At 49.7% G+C, this 22053-nt stretch overlaps 10 protein-coding genes across 10 annotated transcripts; 4 read left to right on the top strand and 6 right to left on the bottom strand.

Moving 5' to 3' along the window:
• Positions 1-139: 139 nt before the first annotated feature.
• Positions 140-4542, bottom strand: DEU56DRAFT_800074 (uncharacterized protein). The gene is made up of 5 exons (XM_041353061.1): positions 4199-4542; positions 1195-4149; positions 667-1146; positions 528-616; positions 140-478 (listed from the first exon to the last, which is right to left on the bottom strand). Exons 1-5 carry the CDS (start codon positions 4424-4426, stop codon positions 397-399), a joined length of 3834 nt encoding a protein of 1277 aa, XP_041209283.1. The 5' UTR covers positions 4427-4542; the 3' UTR covers positions 140-396.
• Positions 4543-4644: 102 nt separating this feature from the next.
• Positions 4645-6378, bottom strand: DEU56DRAFT_800076 (uncharacterized protein). Its single transcript, XM_041353062.1, has 4 exons — positions 6116-6378; positions 5776-6066; positions 5017-5728; positions 4645-4963 (listed from the first exon to the last, which is right to left on the bottom strand). The coding sequence occupies exons 1-4, from the start codon at positions 6337-6339 to the stop codon at positions 4748-4750; spliced, it is 1443 nt and encodes a 480-aa protein (XP_041209284.1). The 5' UTR covers positions 6340-6378; the 3' UTR covers positions 4645-4747.
• On the top strand, positions 6379-8967 carry DEU56DRAFT_856579 (translocation protein sec63; the record flags this gene model as incomplete). Its single annotated transcript, XM_041355269.1, has 11 exons — positions 6379-6621; positions 6668-6776; positions 6821-6935; positions 6986-7038; positions 7086-7172; positions 7228-7399; positions 7449-7785; positions 7838-8155; positions 8203-8429; positions 8479-8706; positions 8758-8967. The coding sequence occupies exons 1-11, from the start codon at positions 6507-6509 to the stop codon at positions 8965-8967; spliced, it is 1971 nt and encodes a 656-aa protein (XP_041209285.1). The 5' UTR covers positions 6379-6506.
• DEU56DRAFT_800082 (Pre-rRNA-processing protein TSR2-domain-containing protein) lies at positions 8960-9699 on the bottom strand. The gene has a single exon (XM_041353063.1). It carries the CDS (start codon positions 9652-9654, stop codon positions 9022-9024), a length of 633 nt encoding a protein of 210 aa, XP_041209286.1. The 5' UTR covers positions 9655-9699; the 3' UTR covers positions 8960-9021.
• A 483-nt stretch (positions 9700-10182) lies between these two features.
• Positions 10183-10623, top strand: DEU56DRAFT_912020 (shikimate dehydrogenase substrate binding domain-containing protein; the record flags this gene model as incomplete). The annotated part of the gene is made up of 2 exons (XM_041357350.1): positions 10183-10188; positions 10240-10623. 2 exons carry the CDS (start codon positions 10183-10185, stop codon positions 10621-10623), a joined length of 390 nt encoding a protein of 129 aa, XP_041209287.1.
• Positions 10624-10813: 190 nt separating this feature from the next.
• Positions 10814-11038, top strand: DEU56DRAFT_717695 (uncharacterized protein; the record flags this gene model as incomplete). Its single annotated transcript, XM_041347625.1, has 1 exon — positions 10814-11038. A coding segment is annotated over one exon (225 nt), but the record flags the coding sequence as incomplete, so codon positions are not given.
• A 144-nt stretch (positions 11039-11182) lies between these two features.
• On the bottom strand, positions 11183-11884 carry DEU56DRAFT_912021 (uncharacterized protein; the record flags this gene model as incomplete). Its single annotated transcript, XM_041357351.1, has 4 exons — positions 11183-11421; positions 11471-11545; positions 11601-11732; positions 11794-11884. 4 exons carry the CDS (start codon positions 11882-11884, stop codon positions 11183-11185), a joined length of 537 nt encoding a protein of 178 aa, XP_041209289.1.
• Positions 11885-13771: 1887 nt separating this feature from the next.
• Positions 13772-15600, bottom strand: DEU56DRAFT_800101 (eukaryotic translation initiation factor 3 subunit G-domain-containing protein). Its single transcript, XM_041353064.1, has 7 exons — positions 15495-15600; positions 15402-15442; positions 15258-15346; positions 14983-15153; positions 14781-14931; positions 14333-14713; positions 13772-14280 (listed from the first exon to the last, which is right to left on the bottom strand). Exons 1-7 carry the CDS (start codon positions 15506-15508, stop codon positions 14258-14260), a joined length of 870 nt encoding a protein of 289 aa, XP_041209290.1. The 5' UTR covers positions 15509-15600; the 3' UTR covers positions 13772-14257.
• On the top strand, positions 15601-16552 carry DEU56DRAFT_800106 (60S acidic ribosomal protein P1). Its single transcript, XM_041353065.1, has 4 exons — positions 15601-15681; positions 15838-15903; positions 15959-16204; positions 16258-16552. The coding sequence occupies exons 1-4, from the start codon at positions 15679-15681 to the stop codon at positions 16276-16278; spliced, it is 336 nt and encodes a 111-aa protein (XP_041209291.1). The 5' UTR covers positions 15601-15678; the 3' UTR covers positions 16279-16552.
• On the bottom strand, positions 16553-21960 carry DEU56DRAFT_800109 (uncharacterized protein). The gene is made up of 20 exons (XM_041353066.1): positions 21797-21960; positions 21607-21739; positions 21406-21555; positions 20991-21356; positions 20723-20938; positions 20188-20673; positions 20024-20135; positions 19396-19971; positions 19061-19345; positions 18586-19013; positions 18287-18533; positions 18130-18237; positions 17832-18079; positions 17694-17780; positions 17577-17645; positions 17419-17529; positions 17246-17369; positions 17022-17194; positions 16783-16970; positions 16553-16728 (listed from the first exon to the last, which is right to left on the bottom strand). The coding sequence occupies exons 1-20, from the start codon at positions 21832-21834 to the stop codon at positions 16659-16661; spliced, it is 4215 nt and encodes a 1404-aa protein (XP_041209292.1). The 5' UTR covers positions 21835-21960; the 3' UTR covers positions 16553-16658.
• Positions 21961-22053: the final 93 nt, after the last annotated feature.

Here is a 22053-nt window from a genome sequence, read left to right on the forward strand (position 1 = left end):
TGTTGTATGACTGGCTGGCGTGCCGCATCAGGGGATGTAACATTGGGACTCGGAGACTTGTGCTTACTTACAGTGTGCAATGTTGTTGTAGCAGGATTCGTCCAAGTTACACACAATCATTTCACCCATGTTAACACAGGTTTCATCGGATAAGCAGCAGCTTGCAAAGGATTCATTGCAGTTGTATCGCGGATATGATACAGATGTATAGATATAGACAATAGTGTACAAAAGTGTCATGCATGATGTAGTGTCGCAATGGATGAATGATTAGTGAGCAGATACTTTTAGTAATCCAATCATGGCGTCTAGAAAAATATTGCGCCTTCTGCTGGTTAGCCAGTGTTGCCGGGTCCGTGATAATCAAGCAGTGGACACATCTTCATGATAGTGGGATCAGGGCGATGCTGCCCATGGTGAGACGGAATCATCGATCATGATTCCTCGTATCCGGTTGTATACTGCGGCGGGGAATTGTCTTGACAAAAGTTAGTTTCGACCATACGAACCAGGGAATATAGATGTACCTTTCCTGTAGCCGTGCCAGCAGTGCGACCGCTCTGTCACGATAACCATTACCAAGCTCTGCACGGAACATAGCTTCCCACGTCGATGGCTGAAAAGTAGGGTGAAATCTCATCCATGTATATTTGCAGCGGTACTCACCTCGCGGTACGACGGTGATGGCGATGAGGACCTAGGCTGGTTGGAGCCTTCATGAGGGACATGGTTACCTGACGCTGCAACGCCACTGGGAGGATCCACCAAGCTCTCAAATATTCTTCGAGCTTCTTCAATGTCCCCGGTGGCAGCATAACCCTTGATCAGGAGGTTGGCGATGTACGCCGTCATATGTACACCAGACAACTTCAGCTTCTCCATGTAACTGGGTGCAAGAGCCATCTGCTTGTTGGTGACGAGGACATTAATGAGAGATTCATAGGCAACAGCATCAGGTGCTGGGATGGAGTCGAATGTACTGATCGCCTTCTCCAAGTCCTTCTTCACACAACCGTAGGCGTTGATAAGGGCGGCCCAATGGCTGCCCTGCAGCACCACCGACCTGTTGTTTCGGAGGAGTTTGAACACACCTTCCATAGCACTGACATCAACGGGCTCAATAGTTCCATATGCATCGATGAGTAGCTGAAACGCACATTAAAGAATGGCAGATAATGAAAATATACAACATACCTTGTACGTGTGGGCAGAAGGCTTGACACCAGCGAGAAGAAGTTGGTCATAATAATGGAGCACTTTCGCACGGTCAGGTTTTGTGTGCGCGTACAGTTGCATCATCATATTGTAGGGTGGGATGCGAGGCTTGAAGTTGGGCTGCGAAGACATCTCCAAGAACAACTGCTCGGCGGACTGAGCATCACCGACGCGGGCGCAAGCAGCAATGACGGCGCCGTATGTGATCGAGGATGGGCGCACACCAGGGGTAGCCTTCATCTGCTGAAATAGCTCAAGTGCGAAGTCAGCCTTGCGCGCTTTGGCCAACTTGGAAATGATCGTGTTGTAGAGGTAGACGTTCGGTGTGCATCCAAGCATCTGCGCCTCACTGAAGAGAGCCATAGCGTTCGAGGTGTCATCTGTGGTGTCCTTGACACACTCTATGAGCGAGCCGTAGGCGTCAGCAGAAGGAATTCCACCGTTAGATGTGATACGATCGCGGTGTTGGAACGCAGCTTCCATGTCTCCGGCATGTGCACATGCGATGATCATCTGATCTTCGATTTGGAACCACGCCTGAGACTGCCAATGCTTGTTATCGATCGAGGACAGTACGATCTGCGCGATATCATACAGGCTGTGCACCTTATCGAGATCACCGACACGTCCGTAGCCGTTGATGAGCCGCCCGAGAGTAGAGGGGTGAACATACTTGCTATTGACAATTCCCTCTTGGAGGCGGCGGTAGGCTTCATGAATTGTCACGGTTGGGTGGGATGGGAACCAATCATCGACATGGCGGCTGAGCGTACCATCAACAATGACGTCCTTGATTGGAGGGTACATCTGCATCACAGGGTTAGGTGACGCGTTGCGCGACTCGCTGGGCTTCTCGAGTGCGATACGGAAGCTGGATGACACCCTTTTAAAAAATTCATCCCGCTGCTCCTTCGAGTAGCCAGCATACAATGCATCCGAAAGATTGGAGACGAGGCTGGCTTTCAGTTTGGATAACTGTAGATTTTGCTTTGAAACCGCAGTAAGAAGGGGAACAATGCCCTTGTACGCGTAGTTTTTGATCGGAATAATCTGCTCCATATCGGTCTCTGCTGGGAGGATGGCGAGGGCACTGGACAGGAGTGCCTCATGGTCACGGAGGCCAACACCGTATTGTGTCATGTCACCGCGGCTGCAAGTCGACATGTAGGTGTGTAGGTAAAGGACTGCCAATTCTTTGCTCAGAGGGGAATTTACATTGTTCGCTAGTCGGACAAGCCTGAGCACATCCTTAAAAGCCGGAATGTTCTTCTTAGCTCCGGACTTATTGATGGTCCCGGACTGGAGATAATTGACATTGGCTTCGAGAACAAGGGTGTGATCTACACGGCGGACTTCGAGGCCGTCACGAGGGGCACACTCAAGAAGAACATCGTAGAGCCGATTAAGATCTGCGATCATGCCCTCCTGAGCGAGGAAGTCAAGCATCACACTCCATGCAAGCTGATCGGGGCGAGGGGGAACAAGGGAAGACTCGTGTGGGTGACGTGCTGCTTCACCCTGCTGTAGCAGGCGGTCAAACCAGGACAGAGCACTTGAGACGTCTCCGGAGTGGCAGAAACCGGCAATGATGGATGAGAATGTGGACGAAGAGGGTGAAGGAACTTCCGGCGAGAGTTCAGCGGGGTTAACGTTGCTGTCCATCATGGTTTCCAGGAGGCGGAGAGCGCCTGCGGGCTGGCCACCACGGAAGTAAGCTTCGATCATCTTATTCCAGACAAGAAGTTGCCCCCGAGTGATCGAGCTTGCTACGGCTGCTTCAGGAGCGGCGGAGAAATCAAGTCCTTTGACGCGGCCTGCCTTGCTGGCTTCCCTGAACTCCTGGAAGACCTCCTTAGCGCCCTGCAGGTCATTTGCATTGGCATATACAGAGAGCAGATGTAAGAAAACTTGAGGTCCAGGGAGAAAGTCAGTGCGCGATTCCAGCTGTGCAAAGATGCGAATAGCAGCATCCACGTCAGCTTGGAATGCACATGAGCGGAGAAGATTGTTGTAAACCGCGATGGGAAATTTGTTGCGTGCGCCAATGTTCATCGCTGCGTCAAACATAGACATAGCAGAGACAAAGTTGTTCTCTGCCATGAGCTGCTGGATACGCTTCTCATCTGCTTCATCCATAGCGACCTCCTCGCGACCAAGAAGCTTACGGCGCTTGACTCGACCATCAAGACCTCCAATAGACTTGTGGACCTCGTGATCGCGCTCGGTGAGAGCGAGAATTAAAGTGATGTAGGTGCGAACATTTGGCGTAAGGGAACGTTGGATCATGTCATTGTATGTCTCGAGCAAAAGTGTAAGGGGTTCACCAGGGCGACGAGTCTCGTGGAGACCAGATAAGGCCATGTTGAACTCTGAAACGATGGGGTTCTTGTGAGCTGTGCGGAGGACGTGGATTTCGTGGATGACACTAGCACCATCACCAGACCGCGCTGCCCTACGAAGAGATTGGTACATTTCGGAGACTTTGTCACTCTCGTCGTCTGCGGCTGGGTCTGTGACAGATTGTGGGGCTGCGGGATCGGTGGGTATGTATTTGCCAGATGCAGAGGGGACCGGGGGCGGGGGTAAATCATCAATGGAATCGGATGCGCTCAGCGTAGCTGTAGAGTTGCGCCGTGTGAGGGGAGGCCGCGAAGAATCAGAGGGAGATTCGTCAAGTGCTTCGCCGGATGCAGCAAACGTGTGTTGTGAGCGAACGTGTAATTGGACAGTGTGCAAGACGCCTAAAGACTCTGTTTGTCCATGCTCGCGCTCACTAAGTGAGCCAAGCGAGAGACTGTGCCGACGGGTAACAACACGCTTGGAAGAGTGGGGCTCGACGCGCTTGGGAACAATCTCATCGCGCTCGTCGCTCTGTTCAGCGTTACCGTCATGTGAGGTAGACGCATTAGCCTGTGTCACAGCACGCCCGGCTCCCTGTAAAACATTAGGGTCACATCAGACACAAAAGTGCGCTGGAACTAACCGTATACCCGTTATAGAACCGACTACCTGCATTGAACTTTGCTCCACCCGGGCCAGCGCCATTGCTGCCCCAGCTTGAGCTGCCGGCGCCAGTCCATGTTGTAGGCGCGCTTGGTGCAGATGACTGAAGCTGAAGTACGTTACGGAGGGTATGGCCTGTTTGGTTTTGGACGGCGGCTACTGCACGAGAAGTGTGCAGAAAGATGTGATTAGCGACCTTGGGCAGCATGGTCGCGATTGCGAGCCTGTGCTAAAAGTCGCGCGATTCAGGCTTGGTGGTCGTCGAGGGCGACGAGCAAAGGAGTTGTTAGCACTTAGCTGGGAAACGTGGATATCAAATGAATTTTCCACCAATAAAAGTAAAAATTGCCAGTCGGGTGATGTCGGGTTGGGGCACCCCGCGGTTTTCCGTGACTCATACATCATGCCGAACACAGACGCAAGTCACTAACAAGTGTGCGAAGCACCGTGTCTATCGCACAAACGACATGTCGCTACATAGCACGTACTACAGACAACAGGCGCTAATTATTTCACCTGTACTTCGGCCTCATCGTACGACACGCCAGTCCTGGGACAGAACATCTGCCCAGGTATGTGTCTGGTCCTCTTCGTCAACTTCTGTAACTTCCGTCAGTCCACCGAAAGAGACTTGGGCAGGGCGCTGTAAAGGTGAAGTAATGATGTGCGTGGAAGAAATACATATCACGCGAGCGACTGTCATCAACATCTCGGGTGTCCACGTCACGGGGTTGATGGCAAGGGCCTGTACGCGCCGATGAGCATTCCCTAGCACCTTCACTAGTCAGAGAAACCCACTTTGTATGCAACGATGTTGTCTGCTTTCACTTGTGACACATTGGATATTTTTGGAAGTAAGTCCCACTGCTGCTCCGCACGAAGGTGAAGTGCTTCGGCTGGGTTTGCCATTGGTACTTCAGCCGAACCGTAATCGAGAGTGATATTGGCAGTGCGCGATCCATCGTCGTAGGAAGTGGTGACGGGCTCCTCTTTCGCTCTCCGTTTTTTCTTCGGCCGTGTACCCTCTTCTACATCTACACTCGTTATGAATATATTCAACGGCAAATCTTTCCGTTCCGAAGGAGGAATCAGCCTTGCGTGCTTAACGGGAGGGACTGAAACTTTTTCCGAAGTAGAAGTTCTAGTAGGTGTATGTTGATCCGGAGGTTCAGCTTGTGCGGGGACATTTTCAAGCTCCGCAAACACAATCTTTGGAGGGAGGGGCTTATCCATGAGCTGACGGAAATTCTTTTTCTTATTTTTGTTTCGCAGGGACGCCATCATCACGTTGGGCTCAGACTCGGGCTCTGCATCAGCAACGTAAGCTTCGGAGGAGGTACGTGCTAAGGACGATCGCTGAATAGGAAGGGGTAGGACGGCATTGGCACCGGAGGTGGGTGCTAGAGGTTGGTCAGGGGGATGATTGTGCTCCGCCAAACGTTTTCGCCGTCTGCGGAGATTGCGATTGCGGGTGGAAGTCTTACCGTAACCCGGGGGGATAAACGAAATGCTAGTGGATCTGGGTGAGCGATGAAGAGAGTAAACCAGTTCTCGAACCTTTCTTGCAGAGTTTTTGATTTTGTAGTGGCAACAACACGCTTCCCAGAGGGTTTCCGTGAGGGTTCTGGGGCATCCGTGTCTGAATCAGAGTCCGAGTCCGAGTCCGAATTCGAGGAGTCTGATGAGCTGGATGAGTCGTCCGAGGAGTCTGATGAGCTAGAACTCGAGGACGAGCTGGAGGAAGGTTCAGAGGACGTAGATGCATGGCGTTTACGCTTTTGAGTGGCAGGAAAGGACACCTTGTTACTCGACAACCCAGGTCGGGATGGAGCTGTTGCGCGTTTGATGCTTTGAAAGACATAAGATCACCGAAGTTAATGGGCCATTTTCTGCTCACCAAACAACCTCTCCGTCACGTAAAATGGATATGGGACTTTCGTCCAGAAGGTCATACTCGTCCATCACGAGAGTAATGTTATCGGCTTCCATGCTAATGGGCAGCCGTGCACATAACGCGTGTTTAAGTTGCGCGATTGTGTGGACCTCATCATCGAGAGCTTCGAGCGCAAACCATGCTTTGAATGGGCTCACCGGATGAACTGTCGAGATTTTGAGACGCATGAATGATAGCAGCGGCAGCAGATGGCCGTCGATGACCGTACTCTAGATATCCCACGGGTGCATTTACTTTATGTACTTACTTCTCCTCGAGCCACGTTGACTTTCATCCAAAACTCGTTTCTTCCCATTACCTTTGCACGGGCTGGCTTTTTCGCTAGTCTGCAGCAATGGCGAACTATCACTATGATGAGGCAGGTAATATGGCAGCTTACTTCCTCATTTCTGTTCTTGTTATTATTCTGCTGCCCGCTACACTCTCGTCACTTTTAAGCGTGTCTTCAAGTGAGCATGTTCTCTGCTCTTGTGGATTTCACTAAATCTTGCCCAGAACACCCAGAGCTTGATAGTGGATGCCAGTGCACGCCCTGTTTGCACCGCAGAGCCGACGTGAGGAGAAGTCAGCGTGGCTCTCTGCTCCGACCTAAGTTTACTAGAAAGTACGACATCTGCACGGTTCTGAATTCAGCTCACGCTCTTAAAGGGCACTATTAATCACTGTGGGCTGGGCTGCCGTCGCGTTCCTCTCATTCAAAGTTGCGCATGCAGAGCTAGAAAACAAAGTCTACAATCCATTCGAGATCCTTGGCATCAGCACGGTATGTACAGCTCGATATATCCACTTTCTTTGGTTGCTCATATCATGCAGGGAGCAACTGAGAAGGAGATCAAGTCGCATTTCAAGAAACTTTCAAAATTATAGTACGCGTCTGATTTCTTTTGTTAGCTTGCAAACTCATCGTTCTCAGTCATCCCGACAAAGTCAAAGCAAGCATCAATCAGACAGTAGAGGACATTGCCAACCATTTCGTGGACATCACCAAGGCATACAAGTCGTACGTCGTACATCGAGTTCGCAGCCAGGTGCGATCCCGCTGACACCGTTTTAAGGTTAACAGACGAGACCATTCGCCGCAACTGGGAGCTTTTCGGACACCCCGATGGCCGACAGGAAGTCTCAATGGGTATTGCTTTGCCAAAGTGGATTATCGAAGGCAAAAACAATATCTGGGTCCTCGGTGTATATGGCATCCTCTTCGGCGGTGCACTGCCCACACTTGTGGTATGTCCCCCGTCATCACCTTACTTTGATTGGTCTTTACGCAACGTAGGGTCGCTGGTGGTTCGGTAATCGCCAAAAAACAAAAGACGGAATTAATGTAAAGACAGCCGCAGCATTCTTCAAGGCGCTCACAGACAATAGTGGCATGAATGAGGTCGTTGGTGCGCTGGGCAAGGCATATCGCTGGGAGACCACATGGGCGGGTAATGCAGTAGGATTAGAGGAGCTTGAAAGACAGATTGATGAAACGATGGGCCTCCAATGGAGGGAGGTGAGGGATCTCGTGGCTCCTGGTGGAAAGTGTGAAGGGACTGAACAGCGGGCCTTGGTACTGCTGTACGCACACTTCCTAAGGTTAAAGATCAGCAACGAGGCGCTCAAGCAAGGTTGGTTTGACTTCCAGGACGGGATGTCGTTTCTGATCATTTTTGTGTCTAGAACAAGCCAAGTTGCTGTTGCAGGCCCCGATGCTGCTCAATGCGCTTCTGGGAATCTCGGCTGCACGGAGTTGGTTGTCTCCCTCCCTGATGGTGATGCGTCTGCACGCGTACGTCACGCAGGCTCTTGTCCCTGGAAAACCTGTTGCACAACAAGCTCAATTACCTGGCTTTGATGGCGATGCTGATGCATCAGAAGGGAAAGACCTTGCTTCATTCATATCGCGTCTGGAGGACGAGAGTGATATTCGAATAACGGAAGCACGAAAGGCTGTCGAGGGCTGGAGCCGGTTGGATGTTGTCGATATGTCTTTCAAGGGTTTGTTCTCACTCGTGACCATCAACTCAGTACTTATTCCACTCCAGTCATCGGTGAACGCTTGGTCACACCGTCATCCATCGTGTTCCTCCTTATTAAACTGCGTCTTCGCCGGCCACTTCAAAGCGACGCACCCTCATCTGTTTCCGAAAAATCTGCCAAGGCCATTCGGGAGGACAGGGAGAAAGACGACAAATTCTTGAACAGCCGGAAGGATGCTGAGGATGTCGAGGGGACCACACCTGCGTGGGCTCATGCACCTCACTGGCCAGGGGTTTGTCTTTTCCTTTTGTGCCATCTAAGCATTTCTAACTGGAATACAGCTGCGCAAGCCAGGCTGGTGGCTCGTCCTTGCTGATGACAAGTCAAATAGGATTGTCGTTCCCCCAATGAAGATATCAGACGTGCCCGCGTCGAGCCCCGGGAAGGAACGCGACTACCGCTCCTACAAATTACAGTTCCAGGCTCCCCCCAACGTGGGCTTGTTCACTTGGAAGGTGTACCTGATAAGCGACACGCTCGTGGGGGAGGAGTCGTGCCAGGACATTTCGGTGGGTTTCCATTGATCTTTGCGGTGTTGCAGTGACTGATGTAGCACGTAGCTCAAAATCGATGACATATCTGCACTCAACGCAGAAGAGCAAACAGCAGAGGATGAAATTTCTGATCCTGAGGAGGATTCGTTGGCCGGTCAGATGGCCGCGATGCGTGGAGGAGCTGTGAAGCGTACAGCAGTGGCCGAGGACAGCGAGGACGAGAGTTCGACTGATGAGGAGCAGCAGGATGGTGATGATAGTTCGGATAGCGACTAGTGGTTGCATGTCTTATTCTTGTCTAATCATTAATGTTTGAGCACATCTCGGTATTTATCTGCCTCCCTTCCTCTTCACAATCGTAAAGCCATCATCGTCAGTATCTGGTGCTTCCTTTGCATGGTCGAGCAGCTGTGGAACAACCTCCTTCCCGTAATCCTCGCCGTCGCTTCCACTCTCATCCTCGCTATCACCGTCGCTATCTTCCCAATCACTTGCACTCCCTGCTTCAACTTCGAATTGTGGCATTTTTCCTTTCATCCGATCTGCTTGCATCTCCAAGTCTTTAACATATCCATCCCTGCCCTCCTTCGCATCATTCCACAAGCGCACAACATCTCTAGCAATGTCGAACGCGCTTCCATCCTCGAGCGCAACCTCGAATTCGTCATCCATGATCTGGAGCAGCATCGTTTCTATATACTCGGTGTCAGGCTCAGGGAGCGTGTGTGATGGATGCATGGAGGCTGATTGATGAGAATCGAAAGCCGTCAATGAAACAGATACTGGTGGAAGGGATGCTTCGAATTCATCTGTGATGACACCCGCTAGCCAGCGCTGTTTCTGTGCGCTTTGCGGTCCTCCCCAATTTTGGTGCACAGCGATACGAAGAGCTGGCCATAGCGCGAGGCGTGCTAGGAGGCCACGAGCGAATAAGACTGATATAGGTGACGCATCTGAAGCCATCGCAAAGGTGAAAAGGTAAGTAGAATCGCTTAGTAAGCGATTTACTGGTCAAAGACATGATCTACGGTAGCGGTGCCGTGCACCAAGTCCCCGACTCCGCTGTCGGTTAGATCCGGCACAATTGTTACTACGTATGTAGATTCAATCGTGCCGCATCTTCATAGCCAATTCCATTCAATTTCCCTTGCTGGATCTTATGATTCTGATCAGGAATCAATTAGTAGTTCAAGACTAAAAAAGTGTGTCTAGCCTTGCCAGCCCTGCCAAATCCCCCAGTCACCTCGTTCAATGGACTGCGATGATTCGAAAGACGTTTCACATCGCATAAGCAACAGCCCGACGAGTAATCAACGTGGCATCATAAGTGCCAAAACTTTTACAGAGAATTTGGTCGTTTGCGTCTGACAGAACCCTTCTCCAACTAACCGTGGGAGTCGGGGATATTGTCAAGATCGTCGGAAAGGCAGGCATGAATTCGTTGCAACGGCTGACCTGCAGCGGGGTGCAAAACCGATCATTGCGATCAACATGGGCGTGGACTCGGAGGGGGCCGATGTCACACATACTGCATGATGCTACTTTGAGCCCCGTGACGCACCCACTTCTCCTCTCAAAGGCAGCACCTGGGTGGCCCAGATTCAGAAAGCGCTGAACCTGCTGGGCCAGCTTTCTGCGAGACGCTACTTGCTCGGAAATTCCATTGCTCATTCCATGTCCCTGACTTTGCACAACACTGGATTTGAGGTCCTCGGGCTTCCTCACACTCAAGGTCTTCTCGAGACAGCTGATGTCGGTGAACAATTCAAAACTACCTTGGCTTCTCCTGACTTTGGAGGCGCCTCTGTTACCATTCCCTTCAAACCCGATGTTATATCACTGCTTGCCAAGCTTTCGCCAGCCGCTGAAGCTATCGGGGCTGTAATACCATCATACCGGTCATCAGGCGAGGAAGCTGCATCCCCTGCATAACACCGACTGGCTCGGCATTAGTGAATCCATCCGCTTTCGTGCGCCATCCATTGGTGCGCCTGCTGCCGCCCTCGTTATTGGTGCAGGAGGGCCTGCACTAACTGTCATTGTATCCGCCGTCCCAGTGAGTGCGACAACCACCAGCGGCACTAGCCCGGGGGGCGTGCTTCTTCCGCTGGCGCTGTTCGACGCGACAGCGAATGGCGTGGTTGTGGACATGACATACAAACCTACCGAGACGCCCCTTCTAATGCTCGCGAAAAGTGCAGCTCCCAACTGGGCGGGAGTTATGGGGGTTGAGGTGCTCCTGGAGCAGGGCTGTGTGCAATTTGAAACATGGACGGGACATAGATGCCCGAAGCATGTCGTGTCAAAGAGTGTTGGAGAAATATTTTGCAGCTGCCTAGGTGGATCTAAGTCTGCGTTTGGACGCTCAAAGTGGTTGACATATGAGCTTGATATGAATATTTGTTCTAGTAGTCATCTACCGACGTCATTTATCGGTGTATTTCTTTTCTCCCGCCCGTCTGTTTCTGTTATGTAGTACTAGTCTGTTGTCCTAGTCGTTGTAACCAATATAGCCGACGAAGTTGGTTTCCAACTCCTCGCGCCGGTCGTTGTAACCAATGTAGCCGACGAAGTTGGTCTCCAACTCCTCGCGCGCGTCATAGTCTACGAAGTTGGTTTCCAACTCCTCGCGCCGGTCGTTGTAACCAATATAACCGACGAAGTTGGTCTCCAACTCCTCGCGCGGCTCATGGTCTACGAAGTTGGTTTCCAACTCCTCGCGCTTCTTGTCTGGTGCAAAAGGTTTGATACTCAAATGAATAAATAGCAGTATTCTCACCTCCACCTCCTGGACCGTCGTACCAAGCATATATTATAGTGCCAGTATCCAGCTCCTCGCGTTTCTTAGTGATACCTGGTGCAAAAGAGTTGATACGTAAATGAATAAATGGCAAGTCAGTGTATCCCACCTTCAGGAATAACAAGGCCATCGCGTGTAACGTACGAAATATAAGTCACGGAGTTGGTCTCAAGTTCGTCGAGTTTCCTACCTTCTTCTAGGAGATCACGTTGAGAGTTCGTGTCAAGTTCCTCTCGTTTAGCTGAGTGATACATCGAGGCATTTGAGTAACTATAATAATGCTGATGGTCATGAATGCTCACAGGAAAGTTGCTCAATGGCTCTTGGCGTGGGTGACGCTGCAGCGAGAATGACGAAAGATACGAGCGCGCTAAAGATCGCAGAAAGCTGCATGTTTAGGAGCAAGAGAAGTGAAGTGACTACTGAGTCAATACTGGAAATTCGAGAGGACTCTTTATAAATCCTGACAGATCCGCTCGAAACGACACGATTACATACCCTTTCAAATCGGGGCCAGCGGACCCTCAACCAGGAGTTATCGAGAGCTTCAAGGTGTGGCACCGCTACCATACAGCAATTAGGATCCCAGAACTAGGACCAGTAGACAAGTTCAAGGAAATAGCCGTGATAAGTTGCGTGGCAGTTGCCCAATCACTGGTACAGTGTGCGAGGAGCTGCCACGTCAGTTATGCATGAGCAGCCGCGGCTTATTGTTTAGGTGATTTGAGTGCACACCTGGCGGAAGAACACTTACTTCGAAAAAATGATGTTATGCCACAGCACGTCATTGCAGGGTCTCTTGTGGTCATCAAGTACATTTGTTAAAGTTTCGTCAACCTACGATGGGAAAATGAATCGTGATGATTGAAGGTTAAGTCTCTCCGCCTTGTCAGAGCGCTAGAGTCGAACATAACGCATGTGCCACAGGTCTCCGAGCAAAACGCTTGGGATGGCATGAGTGATTTTGAGATCCCTCAGAGCACCGCGTCGGCCATACGTTTGAGAGCAGCAGGATGTGCGCAAGCGTCTCGTTTTACGGCAAGGTTAGATGGGTCGGGCGGACCGAGGAGCAGGGGGAAAAGCCCTCTCGAAAATTTCGCAACGAAGTTGCCACTCAGCTCATGACCCATATATACAACTTTCTCTTCTCTTCAGCGCACTCACATACATCGTCATTCTTTCTGCTGCGTATCCCATGCCAGGAGCCATCATAACACAATGCTGTGAGTATTCGTGACTGCCAGCAGCACTGTGTCAATTACTGAGATTAGTCGCAGATAAGCGACATGACCTTGACACGAACAGGCTCAATGATTACCTTGGCACGGGGAGCACTACAGGAGATAATGTGGTCATCATCGTCATCATCATCATCACCGTCCTACCAATCTCCCCTATGTAGACCAATAGAAGGAAGATAAATTATCATCCTGATCCAAAAGTTGATTATAGGAATATTATTATGCCTCTGTTTCATCCAGAAGAAATTCACGGGAAGACCGTGACACTAGTGCACTTGATAGTGCATAATCGGTGGGTCCGATCCTAATAAAGGCTGAACTGTGTAAGTGATCATTAATCGTGTGGGTGGACGTGCCTTGGTCATCGACTCGTAACTCGTTAACCGGGGTTGACCTCAGGCCTCAGAGTGGATTCTCCATGATACCTGTTAGATGAAAACCTGACTAGAAAGCGTGAGAATATCACCGTCAAAACGTTCTTGACGCAACTCAAGAACAAGTTGCTCGACCTTCCATAATTATTGTCCAATATGCACGATACTTATTAACAACGTTTCAGTATAGCGTCAAATTTTGGGGAACCTACGGGGGCCTAAGTCGAGTTACCGAGGTGAACTGACTTCAAGTCCGCCGTCGATGGATATTCGCACACGTACGCTCCTCTTGACAGGGTTTTTGACCGAGGGCCTCTACGAGTCGGGGATTACTCTAGGGGAGACTACTTGTGTACATATATAGGTTGACGCTATCTATCATGACCGCCGGTCGATTCTTGCAGCCCAAAATATAAATGAGCTCTCCATCAGACGCCTTTCTTTAGTCTACTCCTAGCATGTGTGATATATTTCTCGTTTCAACAATACAACTCGATACAGCAGTGAAGAAGACTACCTGACTCGGACCTTCGTGAACGCATCTAGGACCTCATTTACATGCCCAACGTGCGGACACCGTGTAACCTGATTAATTACTGCTTTGGCGACTATAACGATTCCATCCCAGTTGCCGCGGCGGAATACTGGGATGAGAATGACTACACCCTCATAGTAGCAGCTTACATGCATAAAGTATAGAAAAGGACGCCGATATAATTCAATGATTCGAAAATCATCGACTTATCGTCAGAAATAATCTCTATCCGTCGATATTTTGCCGTCGACAAATTTATGTAAAAGCGCGTCAAAGTCTGGTGTATCGTCGGTTTCTCTCTCTCGTTTGTTATCGGAAATAAGCTCAAATATTTGAAGCTTCCTGTAGTGCATGCACCGTGGCGGGCGAGACAAGGCGAGTAGCAAATAACCTACCCGTCGATACTTATTTCGGTTTATTTGCATTAGAGACCGAAGCCTTTTCGACACACAAACCGAGCAAGAATATCACCTCTCGATCTTCATCTTTTCCAAAAAGTGCCCGGTTTTTCTCAAAATTTCGAAACGAGTCGATGAGATCCAGAGCCTTATCGTTGGTTGATATATATCGCTACACTCCCGTCTCATTCTTGTCGACTCTCACTGGGGCTCGGCGCTCAGCGACCGTCCGGTCTTGGTTCTGATAATCACAAAAATTAGAAGTCATACTTCGTTGAAAAATCAATACTCACGTGACCACTGTACGCTCAAAATGAGATTGTCATAGCCTTTGCCATTTAGTTTTTCCATCGCCCGCTGCGCAATAGCGCGCTCATCAAAGGACACAAATGCGAAGCCTTTGCCGATACCCGTCTCTCTATCACGGCCGACGTAGACCCTCGCTACACGCCCGAACGTGCCGAAAAGCTCACGAAGATCGGTTTCTTGCGTGTCTTCAGATATGTTGGTGACACGAAGTGTCGGGAGGTCTTCGCGAGATCCGCCTGGGCGTCCCATGGATTCACCAGGACGAGAAGCGCCACCACGCATTGATGGTGGCACATATTTGCCGCCAGTCGCGCCGCTGGCTGCAGGTGCAGGTGCATCGGCCGCATCATCAGCAGGTGGTAGGTCTGTCCATATCCGTGTCAACGAGATCGAGCATGAAGTAGATACGACATGCCGCGGAAAAATACGAACCAGCGGTTTCAAGACCGGCTAGAGAGTCCTTGTATGGGCACTTGGCGGTGAAGTGATCGCCTTTGCAAAGACGACAGATAACCTTGCCTGCACCGGCCTTTGCAAGTTCGGTTTTGATATTTTGCTCGGGCGTTACCTCCGGCTCGGAGGTCTTTTATGACTGTCAGTCTGACCCAAGAACAAATGTATATTACAAACGCACCTTATTTCCTGCGCTAATTTTCAAAGCCACATTCTCTCCCACTGTGGTCGTCGCTCGATCTGGCCCTTCCTTGTTCCCTCGTTCCTTGCCAAACTTGGCCCATTTCTTCCGTTCAGCAACTGTATGCTCGACGACGGATTTTTGAAGCGTCCGTTTTATTTTACGGGTTATCTTTAAGAAAATTATCAGTATATGGTGTTGAAAAAAACGCCGATATGGCAGATGGTACAGATGAGGAATATCATGCGGACCACTGGATGATGGGGCAGACGTACCTTGACCTTCTTTCCCTCATCATTTATAGCATACTCAGTGGTGACACGGAGTCCATTCTCATCTACATAATCCTCAATCTTTGGTTGATCTACTTGAGAACGTTAGACTTTGATATGATTGTGGACACAAAGACAAGTATTCACCAAGTTCGTCGACATCATCTGCCCAGGAAGTTTTTGGTATACTGAAAAAAATCTTCAACTTGACAGCCCGAATCCTGGAAACTCCAAACTTACGTTGCTGCCGCCATGTTATGAGTGAATAAGTATGTTGCCGGTCTGGTGCTGCATGGAGTTTGCAGAATAATGGTGGCAGTGCTATCCACGTGATCGGAATTTTGCAGCCGCCTCATCCACCACAATTACTAGTGTCCACATCGCCCTCGACGTCCCCAAGCTCACGACATAATCGCCCTCTGCAATGGTAAGTTTGCCCTCCGCATGTTACAGTCAGGATCCGCCGTAGGATTGGTTTGGAATACCAGCAATCCGAGTCCAAACGGTGGATTGACGACCCACACATAGGATGTACCTTGCATCACAATCGCTAACGTTGTGTTTCTCCCTTTGCAATGCACAGGCCTCCTCAGAACTTGCCGCGACTTACGCCGCACTTATCCTCGCCGACGAGGGCATTGAAATAACCGTGCGCATATTTCATGTCTCACATCCATGTCTCGGAACTCAAGAAACACCTCTAGGCTGACAAAATACTCGCCCTGACTGACGCCGCTTCGGTCGAGCTAGAGCCCATCTGGGCAACTCTTCTTGCTAAGGCTTTGGAGGGGAAGAATGTGAAGGACCTCCTATCAAACGTCGGTGCTGGTGGAGGTGCACCGGCCGTCGGCGCACCCGTTGCTGCTGCCGCTGGTGGTGCTGCCGCTGTCGAGGCACCGAAAGAAGAAGAAAAGAAGGAGGAAGCAAAAGAGGAGTCAGACGACGACATGGTACGCGCCCAAATATATGTCAGCCACTACGGGGCGCTGACGCTTGTTTACAGGGTTTCGGGTTGTTCGACTAATCTTCGGTTTTCCTTTATTATGTTATTCCGATCCACTGCATACGCCGCATGGGTTCACTCTCTACATCTTGCGTTGTATTCCTCACGCCGCTTTGTGCTACGCACTGAATTCAACATATGAAACCCATCTGGAAGCCTGCTTATGAATGATGAGAGTTCATTAATGATATAAACCTCGTGCAGTTTTAGTTGGCCAGACAAGCCTCGCAAGCATTTTGGTACTACCTAATTTTTCACAAGCCACGCCTTAGCTTGTGCACGCAATCCCGACAGGTTCTTACAGGATCTTACTGTAAAGAGTTTATCACTGACATTCTCCTCCTACCAAGCGTTGGTAGATATATAGACAAATAAGGTAGCCCGATGGAGAAATATAACTTCTACAACGCATCTTCAAACAACAATCTTCGAGGTTTGGTTATGTGAGGCGAGGGTGAAAATAAAGCAGGCCTTGGAAAGATACTGTTAGGGTATAAATGAGTCGCAGACAGTGATCATACGTACATAGAAGTTCCACAGTTTGCAGCTGCGTTGCCCATAATGATGCTTTCTGATACACCGGCAATACTGTCGTTCTTCCCGAAGGCCGCTGCATCAAACAGATGGTCCGTCGTCTTTTCGAACGAAGCAAGCATGAGAACGCTGTCCTTCATCTTCGCGACACCAAAGCGAGTGATACCCAGAACCTCTCCCTGTTTCAGTGATTAATTAATAGAAAAATCGGTATCACACCATACTCGTACCTTGTAGCTCATAACATCGCCAAGCAACATGACATGACGAGGGTCAATGCTCATTCCGTGGCTCTGCATGGTATACTGGATTTCGTCGATGATGGTCCGTCTTGCTGCTTCAATCCCCAAGACTTTTGCTGACTCAATGACGTGGTTGGAAGTCGTGGCCTCGCCAACAATCCCTACATCTAGGTCAGCGCATAGTAACTGGATTGAAGAACAGAAAAGCTTACCTTCTGTGATCATGACCTTCTGTAGTCCGTAACCTTCTACAAGTAGTTCCTTATCTCCCTTTTTTCCCTTGGCGTCGTCCTTCTCTTTGATATTAATGACGGCACGCTGAATAGTCGGCACTCCCTGTGCAGATGATTCAGAGAATGATCACGGACAAGACCAAGCGATCGACCTTCACTACCACATCCGGCAAAACTCGCTTCAATTCTCGCAGCTTGTAGTATTTGTCCGTTCCATCAATATAGATGCGCAAGCGGTTTCTGCGAGGAATAACAGTGATAGACTGTTTACAGTAAGTTTTGTGACAATATATTCACGACACGGTATCACCTCCTGTTTAATCTTGAGCTTTCTCGTGGCTACGATCGCCCACTTAACATCATCCAAAGTAAGTTCAAGCTAATGTGACATGTGAGCACATATTGAGTGATATGTTAAGGGACTCACTTGAAGCTTCCGAATGGTATTCGTGTCTACAATTACACCGATATAAGTGTACTCTGGCGCCCATGCCTCTTCAAAAATAGCAGCAATCTGTGTAAGATTCAGAATACCATCCTAGGATCATAGGCTGAAATGTCTTACATCGCCCAAATGAGTTTTTTCAAGACGGCCCTTAACTATACGTGCAGAAGGCTCGCTGTTGGGAGTGACGAGCTTGCAGCTAATAATGGGCGTGCTGATAGTCTTGGACGCGTTGATGATTTCTTTTATTCGTGGCACACCAAGCGTGACGTTCATCGAAGCAACCCCGGCGAAATGGAAGGTCTTGAGGGTCATCTGTGTCCCTGGTTCTCCAATGGACTGAGCGCCAACTGCACCCACAGTGGAACCTGGATTGCACATAATCCACCTGAAGGCAAGTTGCATAGACTCCACTTACCGGGCTCAATCCTGGCTTTGACGTACTTTTGCCAGCACAAGGTAAGAAAACGCTGGAGCTGGGACTCAGTAACTTTGGCCTTGTTATCTACGATGGCCTTGGAAGCGGCTAAGAAATATGTCAGAGGAAAGAGCGCAAACATATTTTCTGTGCAAACCTGAAGCTCCCATAGACAAGTCGGTATCACGATCCCACTCATCTGAGCGCTCCAGAGCCTCGAACATTCCCCGGCTTTTGCGCATGGTAGCGAGATGATGAGCGATATTCTGAACGACGAACTCTCGTATAGTATCAAGATATGCTGGTGTGCACTCGCTAGTGAACTTTTGTTTCCTGAGCTCTAGATCAACAAGTTCCACGATCTCGAAGGGGAGCAAACCGCGACCACGACGATTTCCTATTGCCTGCAAACAAATGAGACGCTTGAATGAGATATACAACCTTATTAGCACATACCAAAGCATGTGTCCATGCCCGCTCGAACTCGACTGGCTGCGCGTCACCCTCAAGGCATGCAGGATCCAAGCCATCGTCACCATATCTGAACTGTACAACGCCACCTGTGGAGTTCCGCACTGATAGATCATATTGTGTGGTCAGATCCTCCAGTGCCTTCATCAAACGTCGCTGCATGTAACCGGTTTCAGCCGTCTTCACTGCGGTGTCGACCAAACCCTCACGACCGGAGATAGCATGGAACAGAAATTCGGTTGGTAGGAGACCGCTAAAAAAGCTGTTCCTAACAAAACCCTTGGATGGAGGTTCTTTCGACTTCTTCGGGAAATGGGGGAGAGAGCGATCTTGAAAACCATCTGGGACACGGTGACCCGCAATGATTTGCTGGCCGACACAGGCAACCATTTGAGAAACATTGATCACGGAACCTTGGAACATTTAGCGACATCGACGAAGGAAAACCCGAAGGACGAACCTTTAGAGCCACAAGTCGCCATGATTAGAGGTGCGTTATGTCGACTCAGCTCCTGCATACAGATGTCTCCGACCTTGTCCCGAACTCTTGAAAGGATTCCAGATATCATAGCTTCAAGCGTTTGTTCTTGGTCGCACCCAGGTTTGTTCTCCAGCTTCCCCTTCTTTGCCTGCGTAATAAGGTTTGTACATTCAGCATACGCAGCCTCAACCATCTGGTTTTTCTTCGACGCAAGGATAGGCCCTGGAATAACGTCGTTGATTCCGAGAGAGAAACCGAAGTTGGCTGTAAGGAAATTTAATTGTGAAACAAACCTAATTAACGATAAGACGCACCCAACCAACGAGCGCATAATTTTGCCACACGGTTCATGGCGGCGGCAGCCTCATGTGGGCCGTAGTCCCTCATGATGATTCCGAATATGGACTTCTTCTTCCCGCTGCCGACGATGGCTTTATCCATGACACCACACATAACTTCGCTATTGACGATGACAAGCCAGGCATCGTTCGGAGATAGATCAGGGGCTGGATCTTTGATGGAGGGATAATGCTCAGGCTTTAGCTTTTCCGGTTTATTGCATTTGCATTCAACGTTCACAAATACGTTGGATTGCTTGTTAGGACGCATGAGAACGTTGAAAATCTGTTTGCCTGTCCATAGTCGTATGGGCTTCCAGATCGTCGGCGGAGGTATGTCAATCTGTAAGTCGGCATCGGCAAAGTAGCAACATATTTGCGTGAACTGGCGACGGTCGAAAAATGTATCTTTACGAGTCATCAAGTAGGAAGCCGTGATAAAATCTTGAATGGCGGCGATCACCGGCTCTCCGTTTCGAGGGGTCACTAGATTATGTTTCACGCTCATGAGCTCAAGCGCCTCTGTTCTTGCTTCCTCTGTCTGAGGAACATCTACACCAGATATGATTAAGAAAGTTATCAGTCAGCATGAGAGACAACTGACGAAGATTCATTTCGTCGCCATCAAAGTCGGCATTGTATGGACCGCAAACACATTCGTTTAGACGGAAGGAGCGCCAAGGACGAACCTTGACCCTGTGACACATAATCGAGAGCTGAAAGGCACCAAGTCAGTGAAAAGTTTGAAGCTCCTACGGAACAAAAGACCTTGTGCAGACTGGGTTGCCGATTGAACAGAGCGATATCACCTTTAATGATGTGCCTTTCGACAACATCCCCAATTCTCAGACTGTCAGCAACCGCATTGCGGTTACCGAACTTTAGGAATTTCTTGAAGCCACTGCTGCCCGCTGTCACGTAGTTAGCGCCGGGGTGTATATCACACCCATTGCGAACGGCTTGTTTGAGACCGTCGATATTGTGGGAAGTCACACGTTCCGGGTATGTTAATATCTTTGCGACACGCTCTGGGACCGCTACTTCATCGATTCGCAAGTTTGGGTCAGGGGAGATCACAGTACGGCCGGAGAAATCGACACGTTTCCCAGACAGATTACCACGGAATCGACCCTGTTTACCCTTCAGGCGCTGGACGAAACCCCTCATTGGTTTTTGGCCAGCTTGTGAGGGCACCCCAGGAAGTTCGGAGTTGATATACATGGCGACAGAAAGTTGGAGGAACTCCCAGTGTTCCTAAGCTTGAGTTGAGTAACGGTGAGCATCGTGGATGTTCATCACTTACCATGAATTGTGCAGTGGGCGCCCCTTTAGAAAGACCCTGCTTTATGAGAGCATTGGTGAAAACGATCTCCGTGAGTTTGACAGTGAGGTCATCTTCGTTGGAGGCTCCATCCTGGGCAACGGATGGTCTGATGCAAACCGGTGGAACGGAGATATACTGCCAGATATACTCTTCCGGACGACCGAACTCGGGTCGTAGACCAAGTAATTCACAGTCCTAGAAGTAGACGTTAGCCCCGTGAACGTATGAAGCTAAACATAAATGCGACCTCATCGGAGATTCTCTTGAAGAGATCGAGGCTTTTCAGTGGATTAAGATCTTCATGGATCGCCTTGTTCAAGTACATCCCAAGTTCCTTCTGCGCTTCTACCGCCGGAGCAAATGTACGCTTCCATTTTTCCATCTCGTCTGCTGTTTTCTTTGCGCGGAATTTATCATGGATGATCTTCAGCACTCCTGCTTTTTTGACGGCGCCATTCGTTGCTGAGCAGTAAGGGCAGTACACGACCTTTCGTGCCATAGTATTGACCTGTTTGCACAATGCTTGCCGGTGGATATTTTCAAGACCTGGTCGGCGGAAGCGTTTGAGGTACGTCCGCCGGTCGGGTTCCTCCAGTAACAAGCGAGCGCAGGTCTTTTAACGCGTTATAAAGCAGGAAAGATACGAAAGTCTGCCAGCTTACTTTGCATATGGCCTGGAGGATGGCAATGGTATGTTTGAAGTAGCCAATATGGAATACTGGGACCACCAGTTTGATATATGCGTAGTGACCAACGCAATCAACAGAATTGAGGCCGCATGTCTCGCAAAATGCATTCTTCTCTGTCGTCCCCTAAGAGTGCGATCAGTTGCATTGGTATGTGGGAAGGTATGGGCAACTCACCAGCCGACGATCTAAAACGCCATCTTTGACGGGAAGCCGATCGGTGGGCGTGTACAAGTCGCGATGGGTAACCTGGAACTCGGAGATCTTGACTGTATCTTGGGCATTGAGCAAGCTGAACTGTAGCTGTTTTCTGATGGGCTCTTGCGTCAATCAATATAGGGAAACTGGAGGAGGGGATTGGACATACATAACTTTTGGTGCCTCGGAAGGTACTGTCTCCTTCATGGCAAAGGATTTAATAAAAGAAACTAGCTCGGGGAGTTTTGTGACGACGCTTGTCACTCATGCGCAAAGCACAAGCAAAGTGTCTGTATATACAAAAGCTTGAGCTCGACGTCAATGGCAAGTTTTGGATGAATCGGGATCAATGCGTGACGTGATATGCATGTGACTAAGTGACATAATTGCGTGACACCGTGATGAGACTTGCGCGTCGCGTGTCTG

This window comes from Suillus clintonianus, assembly GCF_016758775.1.
Source record: "Suillus clintonianus strain FC179 chromosome Unknown DEU56scaffold_29, whole genome shotgun sequence".
In the NCBI taxonomy this organism is placed as follows: domain Eukaryota; kingdom Fungi; phylum Basidiomycota; class Agaricomycetes; order Boletales; family Suillaceae; genus Suillus; species Suillus clintonianus.

Coding starts and splice junctions, on each gene's coding strand:
- DEU56DRAFT_800106 (XM_041353065.1), top strand. Junction 15,904..15,958: donor ACGAGGGCATTGAAATAACC/GTGCGCATATTT, acceptor AAACACCTCTAG/GCTGACAAAATACTCGCCCT. Junction 16,205..16,257: donor AGGAGTCAGACGACGACATG/GTACGCGCCCAA, acceptor GCTTGTTTACAG/GGTTTCGGGTTGTTCGACTA.
- DEU56DRAFT_800109 (XM_041353066.1), bottom strand. CDS start 21,834: ATGAAGGAGACAGTACCTTCCGAGGCACCAAAAGTTAT. Junction 18,534..18,585: donor GGGCATGGACACATGCTTTG/GTATGTGCTAAT, acceptor ATTTGTTTGCAG/GCAATAGGAAATCGTCGTGG. Junction 17,781..17,831: donor AAAAAACTCATTTGGGCGAT/GTAAGACATTTC, acceptor AATCTTACACAG/ATTGCTGCTATTTTTGAAGA.
- DEU56DRAFT_800101 (XM_041353064.1), bottom strand. Junction 15,347..15,401: donor AGATGATGTCGACGAACTTG/GTGAATACTTGT, acceptor GTTCTCAAGTAG/ATCAACCAAAGATTGAGGAT. Junction 14,281..14,332: donor TTTGAGCGTACAGTGGTCAC/GTGAGTATTGAT, acceptor TGTGATTATCAG/AACCAAGACCGGACGGTCGC.
- DEU56DRAFT_800082 (XM_041353063.1), bottom strand. CDS start 9,654: ATGGCTTCAGATGCGTCACCTATATCAGTCTTATTCGCTCGTGGCCTC.
- DEU56DRAFT_800076 (XM_041353062.1), bottom strand. CDS start 6,339: ATGCGTCTCAAAATCTCGACAGTTCATCCGGTGAGCCCATTCAAAGCA. Junction 6,067..6,115: donor CGTGACGGAGAGGTTGTTTG/GTGAGCAGAAAA, acceptor TGTCTTTCAAAG/CATCAAACGCGCAACAGCTC. Junction 5,729..5,775: donor TCAAAAACTCTGCAAGAAAG/GTTCGAGAACTG, acceptor CAGATCCACTAG/CATTTCGTTTATCCCCCCGG.
- DEU56DRAFT_800074 (XM_041353061.1), bottom strand. CDS start 4,426: ATGCTGCCCAAGGTCGCTAATCACATCTTTCTGCACACTTCTCGTGCA. Junction 1,147..1,194: donor CTTCTGCCCACACGTACAAG/GTATGTTGTATA, acceptor TGTGCGTTTCAG/CTACTCATCGATGCATATGG. Junction 479..527: donor CTGGCACGGCTACAGGAAAG/GTACATCTATAT, acceptor ACTTTTGTCAAG/ACAATTCCCCGCCGCAGTAT.